General features: G+C 37.6%; 1 protein-coding gene across 1 annotated transcript; it reads right to left on the bottom strand.

Annotated features, from left to right (window-relative positions):
• Positions 1 to 151: 151 nt before the first annotated feature.
• On the bottom strand, positions 152 to 12228 carry sh2d1ab (SH2 domain containing 1A duplicate b). Its single transcript, XM_033974282.2, has 3 exons — positions 11891 to 12228; positions 9868 to 9931; positions 152 to 1253 (listed from the first exon to the last, which is right to left on the bottom strand). The coding sequence occupies exons 1-3, from the start codon at positions 12025 to 12027 to the stop codon at positions 987 to 989; spliced, it is 468 nt and encodes a 155-aa protein (XP_033830173.1). The 5' UTR covers positions 12028 to 12228; the 3' UTR covers positions 152 to 986.
• Between the last annotated feature and the right edge of the window lie 1840 nt (positions 12229 to 14068).

The following is a 14068-nucleotide window of genomic DNA, read 5'->3' as shown; positions in this document are numbered from 1 at the left end:
CAAACAATGGAAAGCAGAAAATCTAGTACAAGGAAGTGGGTGGTGAAAAATAAAGTCAAGATGTCAAGATTAAAAAGTATAAATTTTTTTATTAATATTGTTTTGCATCATTACAATTCATAGAGAACTGTGAGAGTGCCTTACCCTGGTTACCACACTATTTGTAGCTTTATTTTTTTTCAGCTTTCTGCAATTAGCTTTTTAACTAAAACCGTTTGTCAAAGCTGATAATAGAATATAAAGGATAATTGAAGCCGTGGTACCTCATTTTCAAACTGTGTAAAGACAAAAGTGTTTTTTTTTTTTTTATATCAAATCAAACTTGTTCCGGCTATTACAAACCCTTTGGTATATTGCTATTATATACATACACAGATTTTTTTTACTTTAGAACAGCTTTTTCCTCTTATCCTAAAGTATCATATAGCGCCTCACAGGGGTCTTTCTTACAAGTTTAGATGAAATGTTTTCTTATTAGATGACAGCGTCTGGGAAGTTTCACAAACTCCCAAACTTCTGCTGTTACAATACACTTTCTGGAGGACAAAACAGAATTTAACCATTTATGAGAAAGAAAAAAAAGTTTGGTTATGTCAGTTATCGAAGTTATAGAAGAAATAAAGGTTTCAAAGGTGATCATCTGGATAAGGCTTTACCCAGCCTATTTAAGCTCAACACGTCCTTTGTTGTTAATAACCTCTTCTGGACAAATGAGGGTGTAATTTTCCTACTAATATGCTAATAGTTGTGTTTAGTCTGCAGTTCTTGAAGGAAATGCATTCAAAATAATAATACTAATAATCAAAATAAGATAACACATTTAACGAACCTCACAACCCCAGACTTCTGTTACTGAAATCATTATGTGCAGGAAGTGTGTTGCATAGTCATTACAGCAGAAGTCTCCAAGGCGACGACCTTGACTCATAGACTTTGTATTGAGTTTGTGGTGATTCGGGGTTTGTCCCTAAACAGTCTGTGTCCTCTTACAACGCAGCTGGTGTTGAAGGAGCAGGTTTGAAGCGTGGAGGAAGAGGAATGATTTGGGGAGTGCAAAGAGCATTAGGAGGTGTGTTGCCCCCCCTGTCGGCCCCCCTGTTGGCCCCCCTGTCGGCTGCCCTGCGAGCCTGGCCTGGCAGCTCTGCAGTCACAGGGTACAGCAGGGGCATGGCCAGGCCTTGTCCTGGCTTCTGGAACGCACTGATCAGGTTCTTGATGTGGCGGAAATATCGCTTCTCGACACCAGGAGTGGTCTGGAAAACACATCAGAAATGGATCTTTATTTGAAATACATTTATTTAAAAAAATGTCCAGGTGACTTGCATAACTTTTGATATTATAAAACAATTTAATTTTATGTTGACAGACAAAATAACAAACTGCCATTACTGATGGTCATGGAGTTTTCATGTTCTAAAATCTGATGACGCCATATACTCAGGTGGAGGGCAGGGGTGTATATAAGTCTACCAGAGAGACATTATTTTTTTTAATAAAATCTGAAAATCCACACATGCAAGAATGTATACTTATTTCACTGATATAAGCTGTGCACACAGTAGCACACTCGCGGGCCCACTGTGTCTCAAAGCTAAAATCAGAAAACATAAAATAAACAACCTTTTCAAATTCAAATTCATTAAAATGAAGACTACCCAATTATCTTTATATGTAGAATACTAGAATATACTATACTAGAATACTTGTGCTTCAAAATTAGTATTATTTTTAGCATTGAAACATAAACATCACAAGTGTCCATTGAAGTATTAATTTTATTTGTGTAGCATCATGCACCTGCAGCTCCCTGTCCACTGCCTTATTTTTATTATTTTATTATTTATTCATTTTAGCATGACTCCTCATAGACATACGAAATCCTCATACATAAATACAATAACAGGAAATAGTGATCGAACAGCAAGGTTGACACGTGCTTTCGATGGACACCATGGATTTGTGTTTGAATAATGGCAACACATTAGGAAATAACTGTGAAAAACTATTTTAGAAGTGAAGATGGTAAAAGTTCTGGCAGTTTTTGTTTCATGAGCACAGGAACCAGTAATTATATGTATAAAATATTATATTAACATGAACCAAGTCAAGCATCTGAAATCTGACAGTTAACGGTGTACTAAGTTGTTTTTCTGTTGGGAGCCATATGCCACCCTTTGTTAATGCATTGCCTGGAATTTTCCCCAGTAACTTATTAAACGTATCCATCTCTATGACGATAACAGGTGATGGGCCCCCAACAAAAATATAAATAAATAAATATGTATGCAATACCATGATGAAAAGATATCAGCTCAACACCAAAATTGCATCCATGTCGAGTTGCAAAGGGTTAGACCGGACACTCGGACTTGGGAGTGGTCCGGCAAAGAGGGAAGAAAGAACACACACAAAAGACACAAAAGACTTGGATGAAATGTGTCTCTGTCTCCATCTTCCCATCAAAGTCCCTGGGGAAATGAATGGAGCAGACAGGAGAGAAGAGGAGCCCAAATGAGCTGGTTCACCTCATAAAAAGAACCAAGACACGCCAGAATGAAGCAGAACACATGCTGTGAATAGTGCATTGAGCAAAGCGGTGAATGGTGTCAATTATATTTTTATATGGCATCTGGTGGAGTGAGCCAGACGCAGCCGTAATACGCAAAGGAAGCAAGCTTGTATTTATCCCCAATGCTTTTAGATGGGGAACGTCCTCTAGGGTTTGGAGGAGCTAAATTAGGAAAGATGCTCGAATCACAGCCAAAATCTCCCTCTTTTCTTTTTAACACACTTTCGCCGTCTCCATCTCTGTATCTTTCTATTCCTCCCTTTTCGCTCTCTTTTATTCCTTCCTCTCTCTCTCTGTCTCTCTTCTTCTCTTCTCTCCCCCTCTCCCTTCCTCCTATCAATGTCTCATTTCTCTCTCTCCTTATGTCTCTCTCTGCATTTCTTTCCCTCCATCTCTGACATCTCTCTCTCTTCCCCCCTCTCTTATTCCCCTTTCCTCGCTCTCTCTTCCTACACCCCCGTCTACCTATCTGTTTGTATCTTTCTCTTTTTCTCTTATTCCCCCTCTTTCTGTTTTTCTCACTCTCCCTCCATCTATCTGTGGTCATCTCTCTCGTCTTTGTCTGTTTCTCTACCTCCATCTCTGTCTCTTCTGTCTTTCTCTCTCACCCACTCCCTTCATCTCTCCCATATCTTTGTCTCTCTCCCATCTCACGGTCTTTATTTTTCTCTATACCTCCATTGTTCTCTCTTTCTCTTGCCCCTCTCTCTTCTCTCTCTCTCTCACTCTCTCCCTCCATCTCTCTTCTCTCTCACACACAAATTCTCTCTCTCCATCTCTCTCCTCTCTTTGCCCCCTCCCTCCCCCCATCTCACTGTCTCTATTTATTTATTTATTTTTTTTAATCTTCCTGTTTGTTTTTGTTTCCTGTTTGTTTTTGTGTGTAGGCAGCACAGTGGCTGAGTGGAAACACTCATGCCTCACAGCAAGAAGGTTTGGTTCGATCCCCGGGTCGCCCAGGCCTTTCTGTGTGGAGGTTTGCATGTTTCTCCCCGTGTCTGGATGGGTTTCCTCCGGGTACTCCGGTTTCCCCCATCAACCAAAACATGAACGCCCTTCGAGACAACTGTTGTTGTGATTTTGGGCGTTACAAAAATAAAATGAATTGAATTGAATTTTTCTCTATACCTCCATCGTTCTCTCTTTCTCTGGCCCATCTCTCTCTTCTCTCTTTCTCTCTCTCCTTCCTCCATCTCACTGTCTTTATATCTCTCTATACCTCCATTGTTCTCTCTTTCTCTGGCCCCGCTCTCTCTTTGCTCTCCATCTCTGTCTCTTTTCTCTCTCTTTCTCTCTCCATCTCTCTCCTCTCTTTTTCTCTCCATTCCCCATCTCACAGTCTTTATTTTTTTCTTTATACCCCATCGTTCTCTCTTTTTCTGACCCCTCTTTCTCTTCTCTCTTTCTCTCTCTCATTCTCTCCCTCCTCCCATTTCACTGTCTTTATTTTTCTGTATACCTCCATTGCTCTTTCTTTCTCTGGCCCCACTCTCTCTTTGCTCTTTCTTTCTTTCACTCTCTTCCTCCATCTCTCTTCTCTCTCTTTCACTCTCTCCCTATATTTCTCTCCACTTTGTATCTCCACCTCGCCCCATCTCACTGTCTTTATTTTTCTCTATACCTCCACCGCTCTCTTTCTCTGGTCCTCTCTTTCTCTTTGCTCTTTCCGTCTCACTCTCTTTGTCCCCTCTCTCCCCCATCTCACTGTGTGTATTTTTCGCTATACCTCTGTCACTCTCTCCCTCTCTTCCCCCTCTTCCTCCCTCTCTCGGGAATCTTTAAACATAATTGTTAGTCAACACGAAAGCTCATATTTTAGGATTTACGCATGACGTGTGAAATTGAATGGCCAAGGCTTCAGAAGTGACAGATGAAAAATAAATGAAGTTTTTAAGTCCAATGCATCTTCTCCAAGGCCATTTCTCCTCATTATACCAGACAAGTGCGAAAAATATGTAAGTCCAACCAAAGTCAACTCAAAAACATTTCAGTATCCACTGCCAAGTTAAGGATTCGCCAGCAGAGGACTTCGAGCGCACAGTCTTTTTCACTAATGAATCCAGCCTTTAAAGCGACTCCCATGTTTGAATAAAATTGCTAAATAATGCACAATTTCAGTGTTATAATGTTTAGTTTAATCTATTTAAAGTGCATAAGACAAGTTACAAAAGTTCTCATACCACTAAAACATTGCTAACATTTATATAGAGCTAAAAATAGGTTTCACTATATGGTTAAGTTTATAGTTTTACTTCCTGGTTGAGCATGGGAAGCAGATGTGATCCCGCTTGCGCTTTCTTTGTGGTCAAGTGGGAATCCCAGTTATTTACATGGAGAATTTGGGAAAGTTTTTACCACTAAAATATGACAAAGTAGTAGTATTTGTGTAAAATGTTGGATGTTCATGTGACCAGCAAGTCAACACTGCAAATTAATACAACCTCAATGACGATGACAGCGTACACTGCAACTTTCGGAATAAGGCAAATAGAGGAACCATAGCGACTTTAATGTAAAACAAGGGTCAAAGGTCATCTAATTTACACATTGGTTTATATTTTGACGAATGAAAATATATGAAAATAACCTTATGGATGTTTAAACGGTCAGAACAGATGGGCTACGTACATGATGACCTACATTGCAGTCACTTTTTAAAAAATAGGAAAACATAAAATAAACCTATTACAATTCAAACATATTAAAATAAAGACTACCCAAATATTTTTATATGTAGCACACTTCAGTTTGTGGCATTGTTTTAATATTTGTTATGCCTCAAAAATAGGTATTATTTTTATTTGTGTAGTTTTTAAACGTGTTGTCAGCTCCTTAACTTTAACTATTTATTCTTTTTAGCGTGACTGCAAAAACCTCATCGACCTGGAGGATCAGACAGTGACGCTAACAGTGAGGTTGTCAGGTGCTGTTGTGCACAGAGCCTATTTTATCTATTGATGACGTAGATTCCATTTTAGAACTCAGCACTAATTTCTGTTACTTTTTTCATTTTTTCTCTTCCAATTTGCTTCAGTGCTGTGCTGTTTTGTGTACCGTATTTTCCGCACTATAAGGCGCACCTAAAAGCCTTTTATTTTCTCAAAAACCCACAGTGCGCCTTATAATCTGATGCGCCTTATATATGGATCAATATTGGTCAATTATGACACCCGTAGTCAGGAGGCGTCTCCGAAGTAATAGCGGTAATAATGGGCCAGTATAGCTCACCTAGACCTAGACTTTTATTCTTTTTTAGCCATAAAAATCATGTCAAACGATGTATCAGAATTTACTGCATTTTTTCACACAACTACTTCTATTTTACACATCCATCCGTATTTTTTTCCTTTTACGCATCAAATAAATGAGTGAAAATCCCTGCAGCCCCGCGCTCTCATTCGTCACCTTCAGGACAACAGAGGCAGATTACTGTAATGATGGTAAAATATTTAGACAGCCCCATGTCACCGCTTTAAGACGTCGTTTGAATTTACATGAGAGCACGACCGGGCATGAGTTACGCTGCTGGAAAGTCCGTAACCGCGAGTCTAACGGCGACGATAGGATCCGACGCTATAGGGATAACGGGAAGACGGGGAGACAGCGCCGGGCGACATACGCCACAATCTGCCAATGGATTGCGGATGCCTGGGCTGATATATCAGTCTCAACTGTGGTCCGAGTTTCACGAAGGCAGGAATTGTCACTGAACTGTTAAGACAACAGCAGCGACACGGATAATGGCGATTTTGACGAGACAGAATCGGGCACTTTGAATGAGCTTGCCCAACTGTTCAACTCAGACACTGAAGAGGAAAAATTCGACGGATTCGTGAATGAGGAATAAACTGAAAAAGTGAGGCTTTACGTGTTTCTTTACAAGGCTGGGAGATAATGTGAATATGGACATTAACGTTTGAGCAACGTTGAGTTATTGTTATTGCTTTGCACTAATTCGAGAGTTACTATATTCTGAATGCATTAACTTGTTTTGTGAGTGAACAAAGTTTTCAGAACGTTTTTTTTTTTTTTTATTCTATTAATAAAGTTTGACTGACTGTTTTGTTGACATTCCCTTTAGCGCAGCTCCATCTCGTGGATGCATAACACAACCCAACTACTACAGTAGTTTATATTCTATGCGCCTTATAATGCGGTGCGCCCTATATATGAAATTTGTTTTAAAATAGGCCATTCATTGAAGGTGCGCCTTATATTCCGATGCGCTTTATAGTGCGGAAAATACGGTATTTGTGGACATGGAAAGGAGCAGACGCAGCAGTGACACAACCAAGGACACAAAATCTACTCAAAAAAGCATTATTACCCCTAAAATGTTGTCAGCCAGGTTACTCAATTACAGTAAAATTCATATGTATTTGTATTCCATTATTCCTGGAAACAGATTATGCAAACTTCACCTTGAGAGAATTTGTTTACATCCCCAATCTCTCGAGACAACTGCAGCTGCATTTTTGCAAACTACAAAATAATGCTTCAGAATTTGCCAAATAAGGACTTCCTATACGCACATCAAATGTATTACTTCCACTTGTCTATCAGTCAAAGTAAATGCAGTTTGAGCATACTGCAGAATCATTTCCTCATAGCATGCTTATTCCTGCAAGTCACAACTCTAGTCTGCTCTCAAATATTTCATTATAAGTCGTTCATGAATAATGCCAAGTGTTATCGAGCTCTTTGTAAAATGTGTATTTGAAATGTCTTCTTCCTGTATCTGTCCTCTTGTTGCTGTCAGTTCAGATGAGTGACAGTAAACTGCAGGAACAACATGTACCTGGTTGTCAAGGGAGACGTATAGCTTTTGAATGTATCTATATGTTCAGATCTCGGGGTGTTTGTAGAGTAGAAGTAGAAGTATCATCAAATCCATTGTTTCATATATGATGACGGAGGAGGTGGCGTGTGTTCATAGGTGTGATACTTCTGTTAAACCTGCACCATTTCCTGTCATTGCCACTGGTTAAAGTGAAACTGTGAGATTTTTTGTGGTTCTTGTGTTTAAGCGAAGGGGGTAATTTCCTTATTTACGCCAGAGTAAGCAGAAAATAGGGGCAATGGGGTTAAGTGTATTGCCCGAGGACACAACCACAGCATTCATCTGTGGAGCTGGAGAAATCAAAGTGTACGCATAATAAATATTGTTGAAGGGGACATATTTAAAATGGCCGATGTTTTCTCATCATTAGCGTTTAACCTCCTGAGACTTGCCATCCTCATATGTGCACAACACATTTTGGGTTGTCTAGGCCACAATGCAATTTTTTAGAAGAAGGATAACAGCAACAAGAACAGCAACAATGCAAATATATTATATATATATATATATATATATATATATATATATATATATATATATATATATATATATATATATATATATATATATATATATATATATATATATATATATATATATATATATATATATATATATATATATATATATATATATATATATATATATATTCATTTTTTTGAATATTTTATTTTATGTTATTTTTATTTTTCTTCCTGCTCCTGCTCCAGCAGCTCTTCACATGAGACACATTATTCCAAGAGGCACAATTGTTGTTTCACATTTTGTTTTTACATTCAGAACAAATGTTGCTGTATTCAGGGTCTTAATAAATAGGTTTTGCAAATCATTATTCAAATGTTTTATCAAAATGATGAAAATGTCCACGTCTGAGGACATTTGATTTACATAATTTTATTTTCAGAAACTACATAATGTAAAAAGATAATTCTTTGTATTTACACTCATCTGGTTCCAGTCAGCCCAAAAAAACACCCATTTTGTCTCATCCACCCATTGTGTAATACGTGTTTAAATAATGGTACTTGTAAGGTCGTTTTCACACCTAATAGTCCAGTAGACACGGTTCGATTCGGGACCAAAATTGAAACATTGTTAATATTTTCAACTGGAGCGGTTGAAAATACAACGCAACTTCTTTTCCGCAGGGAAATGTAACTTTTTTTGTTACTTTTGTCTGACACTGTGCTACAGTGCGGGGGAATCCTACTGCTTTCATTTTTTCACTTATTAATTTATAAACCTCGTTGTTTTTGTGTGTGGTCATGAGTAACTGACATATATTTTCGTCAGACCATATTTCTATGAGGGCTTTTACCTCCTCTTCACTCCACGTCTGACCACAAGCCATTTCTCCACTCCGCTAGCTTTGCACCCGTGTTTGTTTTGGTTTTATTTACCCAGAATGCTCTGCATGTAATCCGCTTCCTGTCTTTGGAGCGGCCTGTGGTCTGCTTGGCGTTCACATATGCATTCGAACCGTACCAGAGTTCACTTCAACTGGACCGAGACCTAGGTTTTTTGGCGGACCAGAGTTCGCTTTTTTGGACCGTATCAGAGTTCGATTGCACATTCACACCTGACCAAACGAACCGGACTTTGTGGCCAAAAGAACTAGAGTTCGATTAAAGCGTACTAACCAGTGCTAGTGTGAATACGACCTAAGAGAGTTTGGGATTGAACTTCAAAAATGTTGTTACTGTCAAGATGTGCCAGACGTCCAACTAGAATATAAAAACACAAACAAACCCACAGTGGGACAACCTGATAAGCTACTGGTTCACAAGTGTATATACATCTCTCACTTTACAGCACATGTGTCAAACTCAAGGCCCAGGGGCCAAATGCGGCCCGCCATGTCATTTTATGTGGCCCGCGACAAGCTAAATTTAAATGTATGACTGTTTTAAAATGACAGTTTATCAGGAGTTACACAGTTACACAGACATATTTTTTATATCTTTGAAATTTGAGACGAACCATTTTCCTGATGTGGTCCTCGGTGAAATTGAGTTTGACACCCCTGCTCTACAGTGTCAGTTTACTTTTGAATTAACTCTAATGTTAGTGAGATGTTAGAGTGGGTGAGTGGTTTGTAAATGAAGGTGGCAAAGCGCTATAAAAAACCTTTTTTTTTTTTTTAACCATTATCATCTTAAAACCTCAATTGCTCGTTTTAGTTTGAAGTGAAAGTGACAGCTGCAATATGCTGGTTTAGAAAAGGCATGTCTTCTATTATTTCTTTCTCTAAACTTGATTTTAGGGTGCTTTGTGTGTTCTACATAAGCCAGAGCAACTTTCTTTCAAGTTTCTTTTGCTAAAATAAATACAAAAGGGATAGAAGCATTGCAACTCCCTTAAATCTATATTTGATTATAATTTCACACCATATGAAAGTTTAATAAAGTTTGAGGATATGAGAGGTGTGGTGTATGGAGTTAATAAATAAGATTCTCACTTCTGCTGCCCATTGGCCCTGGCTGTCTCTGTGCAGTCTGTAAGTGTAGACGTATCCTCCGCATCTGCAAAACACACACACACACACGAGCTCTGTTCAATAGGAGAACAATGCAATACAGTGACCACAGTATCACTCAAATCAATACAAACTCTATGAACAAGTACCAAGGACAGTAAAGGCACAATATGGAACATTCTGGCTCATCCCCTGGATAATTCCACATAAACAGTACATTACAACCATATTTCGGAACATTCTTCGTGGAGATGGATATGATTTCTGTCATACTTTGGACGATTACAGGCAAAGAAACAAAAATAAGTAGTAGGAGACCCTCCTATACGCCAAATAAGAGTCAGGTTTTCGGAGATGAGTAAGGATGCATGCTTTTCTGTGTTTTTTTCAGCATAGTAAACACAATCAAAAAGCAGGGGAAAGCATGATTTTATTTAAGTCTATTTTTGGCTAAAAAGTTACATACTGTGGCGTGAATTTTACTTTGCTTTGTTACATTTGCTGAGGTCTGTTTAGTTCTATTTTGAGGGCAGGCTTCTTAAGTTGGAAATACACTGCATGTCATGTTAGATTTTTTTTTTTTTTTTTTTTGTCTCTTTGTGAAAGTGTGGACTGTTTCTGTGTGCTACTGTTTACACAAAGCATACACTGACTCACTAGAAGCCAGAAGTTGTCTAAGATTTAAATTAAGTTTGTGAAGTTAGCAAAAACACAATAATAATAATAATAATAATAATAATAATAATAATAATAATAATAATAATAATAATAATAATAATAATAATAATAATAATAACAGAATGTTGTTTGTGTCTTCACTTATGAAACACTGAATAAATATTTGCCTATATCTTGGCCCACTGAATATCTGTACCATCACACAGTACTTTTGGTATGGTTAAAGTATTCTCTCAAGAGGCTATTCACTCAAAATTGTATTACAAATCTAGTGCATCTGAATCTGCAGATGCAAATGTATTATCAGACTTCTTTCTTCACACTTCAATGTTGAGCTGTTGTCATGGGTTTCCACTTTATATTTATAGGTGACATTTTGAGAATCTGAATTTGACCTTGCAGATTATTTTGTTTTGAATTGTTCATTGCAAAGGCCACAGTGCAATTTTAGTTTTTTTGTTGTTGTTTTTTTTTTTGTAATCATGACTCTGAAAGCCATAGATATTATAATGGTCTAAATTAAGACTTCTTAGTTTTCTTATCGGTTAAAGGCTCACTCATAAAAAAATAAATACATACTAATTTGCAATAATATACATGCATAGAATATTATATAATGATACAGATGGTACCATACGCTTTTAGGTTTTAGGGTTGTTGTTTTTTTAGTTACTTTTTTTTTTCTTTTTTGTTGTTGTTTTAGTAACCTATACCTATTATTGAAAGGCCTATCACTCATTATGTTCCAAAAATATATGGGTGCAGACTTTTTCACCCATTTCCAAAACTGATCACACTTCATCACAATTTATGCGAAGTCTGTATACCATGACTTCAGCAGTTCATTGTTTTCTTAGAACTCTTCCCCATTACGTAGGCAGATCACTTATTATTGCATCACAAAACACTTTTTTTTTTAGATTTTTTAAACCTTTGCTATAGCATAACTTCCATTTCTGCTATAAGCCATTTTTGGCCAAAGTTGAGTTTTTTCATCCCAATCTATTCTCCAGACCCTGCTGCATCTTGTCGTTGTATCAGAAAGATGTTTACAGCCAAAAAACACAAACTGCATCTTATTGCCAAAGGCTGTTTATGTGTGCTAACAGTGTCATCCTATTCCCATACAATACAGTTTAATCTAGGTTGGTACAAAAGTTCTAGAAATTGTTTATTTTTCTCTCTTAATAATGTGTGCTATTCCTTTAATTGAGACCCTTATCACTTTTTTTTGCATCACAAACAATTTCATGGGGTACAGTTTATCTCCCTTTTGCAAAACCGATCCCATATTTATCCCGTATGATCTGATGGCCTTTATACTCACAGCACACAGAGGCAGAAGGACCCAGGTACCGTGTCACTGGTCCGGACCAAGTAGCACCCATCCCGTCCATCTTTGGCCAGCCTCCTCTCACCCTCCTCCATCCCGATCGGCCCGTGAAAAACAGCCAGGTTCTCCATTTCTCCCAGAGCTCCTAAATCCACCAAAATTCACCCTTTTTCTGCTGTCTGCTAGTCTTTTTGGTGGTGTTTGGAGCTTGTGAAACTCAAAAATTGTTTCACAGTTTCAGCTCTACGCGCTATGTTCTACCTGACCTAACAACTCGAACGCTTCCCTTTTTCTCAGTGTTTTGCACATACATATAGGCTTTCACACCCAAATGTGGGCTGTGCATCTCGAATTGCATTTTCGACAGGAAGTAGCTTCAAAAGAGCAAACTGAATCTTTCCTCAACAATAAAAAAAAAAGTTGAGGAAATGGTTTTGCAACAGCCCTATCTCCATGTTCACACAGTATATGTTTTGTTATGCATAGCACTGTATTCCTGCCAATTACCAACAGTGCTACTTGTGTTTCATTATGAGAGAAAATTGGCTCTCACTAATGGTTTTCCAAAAGCAGTGGTATAAACAGAAAATACATACATTTTCCCCACTTTACTGATGTAGTTGTGTAGAACTCAAAAACAATAAAACGAAGAATGGAACAAGGCTGTATATAATGCACAGAGAGGGGAAGGTATCTGGTTTTGTTTTTAAAAGTTCTTTAACATTTACACATAAACTTTACAGTAAGTTGCAAAAGAAAGTGGAACTACATCTCTGCAGAAAGTTTTAGGAAAAGACTGAAATTGTGAAATTATTATTTGATTTTGGCCAAATGTTGCTGTAAAAGTCAAATAAAACACTATAATATTCATCATCATCATTATATTGTATAAAACAAGACATTCAAAACTTACGCATACAACTTGATGTTAACCATTTATATGCCTAAGGACTGCACATGTCAGTACCAGTACCATAGCACTTTTAAATATTGTTTTAATTTTATTTTATTGTTTTCATTTTGTATATTTTATCTTGATTATTATTATTATTCGCATGGTCAGGCATAACACAGTTGAACTTGGACCTGCTGTGCTGTGTTTTGAAGCGTTTTGATTTTTATTACTGTCAAATATGTATGGCTTCTTTGTAATGTTTTAACTGTGAGGAAGGACCCCGTGCTGTAAAATCTATGCTCTAAAGGAGTAAATAAATAACTAGTTCTGGGGTCATGCTTTAGTCATATGGCTCACCAATGCAACGAGACAAACTCTGGAGTGACAGTTTTACAGTATCTCCTCGTCAAAACACATGTTCCTCTGCTTCTGTCACAAAACTGTAAGAAAAAACCCTCTAAAGTCTCACACCTGCTCAGTGGGATCCAGCTAATGAAGCCACCCGCCTCGACATAGCATCCGAGCCACAACAAACTCCTCACAATCTGTGCTGCCAGTCGCCCAGTTGCACGGTGTCACATTAGAGATGTGCTCATTCAAATCCTCAGCAGTTGTATGAGAGCGGATGGTACAGCGTCTGGTGAGGGCCGATCAGCTGTCGACAGAGAGCCGTGAGATTCACTGTTTTAATGTCCAATCACGCTGTGCTCAAAATGCTGCTGTCTGAAATCTGAATAAAAAGGTCTGAGTTTAATATAAATCTGAATAAATAGGTTTTATGCATATTGCACAGCGGTGGATGTAGCACTCAATGTAGTTACTTAAGTAAAAGTACAGATATCAAAGGTACCTGTTTAAAAATGTACTTAAAGTTAAAAATAAGAGTAAGTATTTCATGGAGATTTTAAGATCTAATAAAGCTTCAAATATATTGATTTTGATGCAACATTTGTGCTGAATTTTATTCAGTAGAAACAACTGAATCTATTGTCTGTTTTTGTCTAGCTGTTTTTCTTTGTATATGTTTGTTCACTCAAACTATGAACATGGTAAAAATAAAGCCCTCAGCCTTTTCAGCAGGTCTCAAACAATAATAGAAAATACTTTTACTTTTGAGTCCAGTTCAAAAATGTAGGGGAGTACAAAGTTCAGATATATGTTCTCAAGTGTAGTGAAGTAAAAAGTAGGCCTATCCACTTTCAAATCAACCTAAGTACGTACACATACTTAAATTTTATACTTAAGTAGAGTACTTTACTACTTTTACTTTGTTCCAC

This window comes from Periophthalmus magnuspinnatus, chromosome 10, assembly GCF_009829125.3.
Source record: "Periophthalmus magnuspinnatus isolate fPerMag1 chromosome 10, fPerMag1.2.pri, whole genome shotgun sequence".
In the NCBI taxonomy this organism is placed as follows: Eukaryota; Metazoa; Chordata; class Actinopteri; order Gobiiformes; family Gobiidae; genus Periophthalmus; species Periophthalmus magnuspinnatus.
The sequence above is the reverse complement of the archived record's forward strand: the minus strand, read 5'-3'. Positions and strand labels throughout refer to the sequence as shown.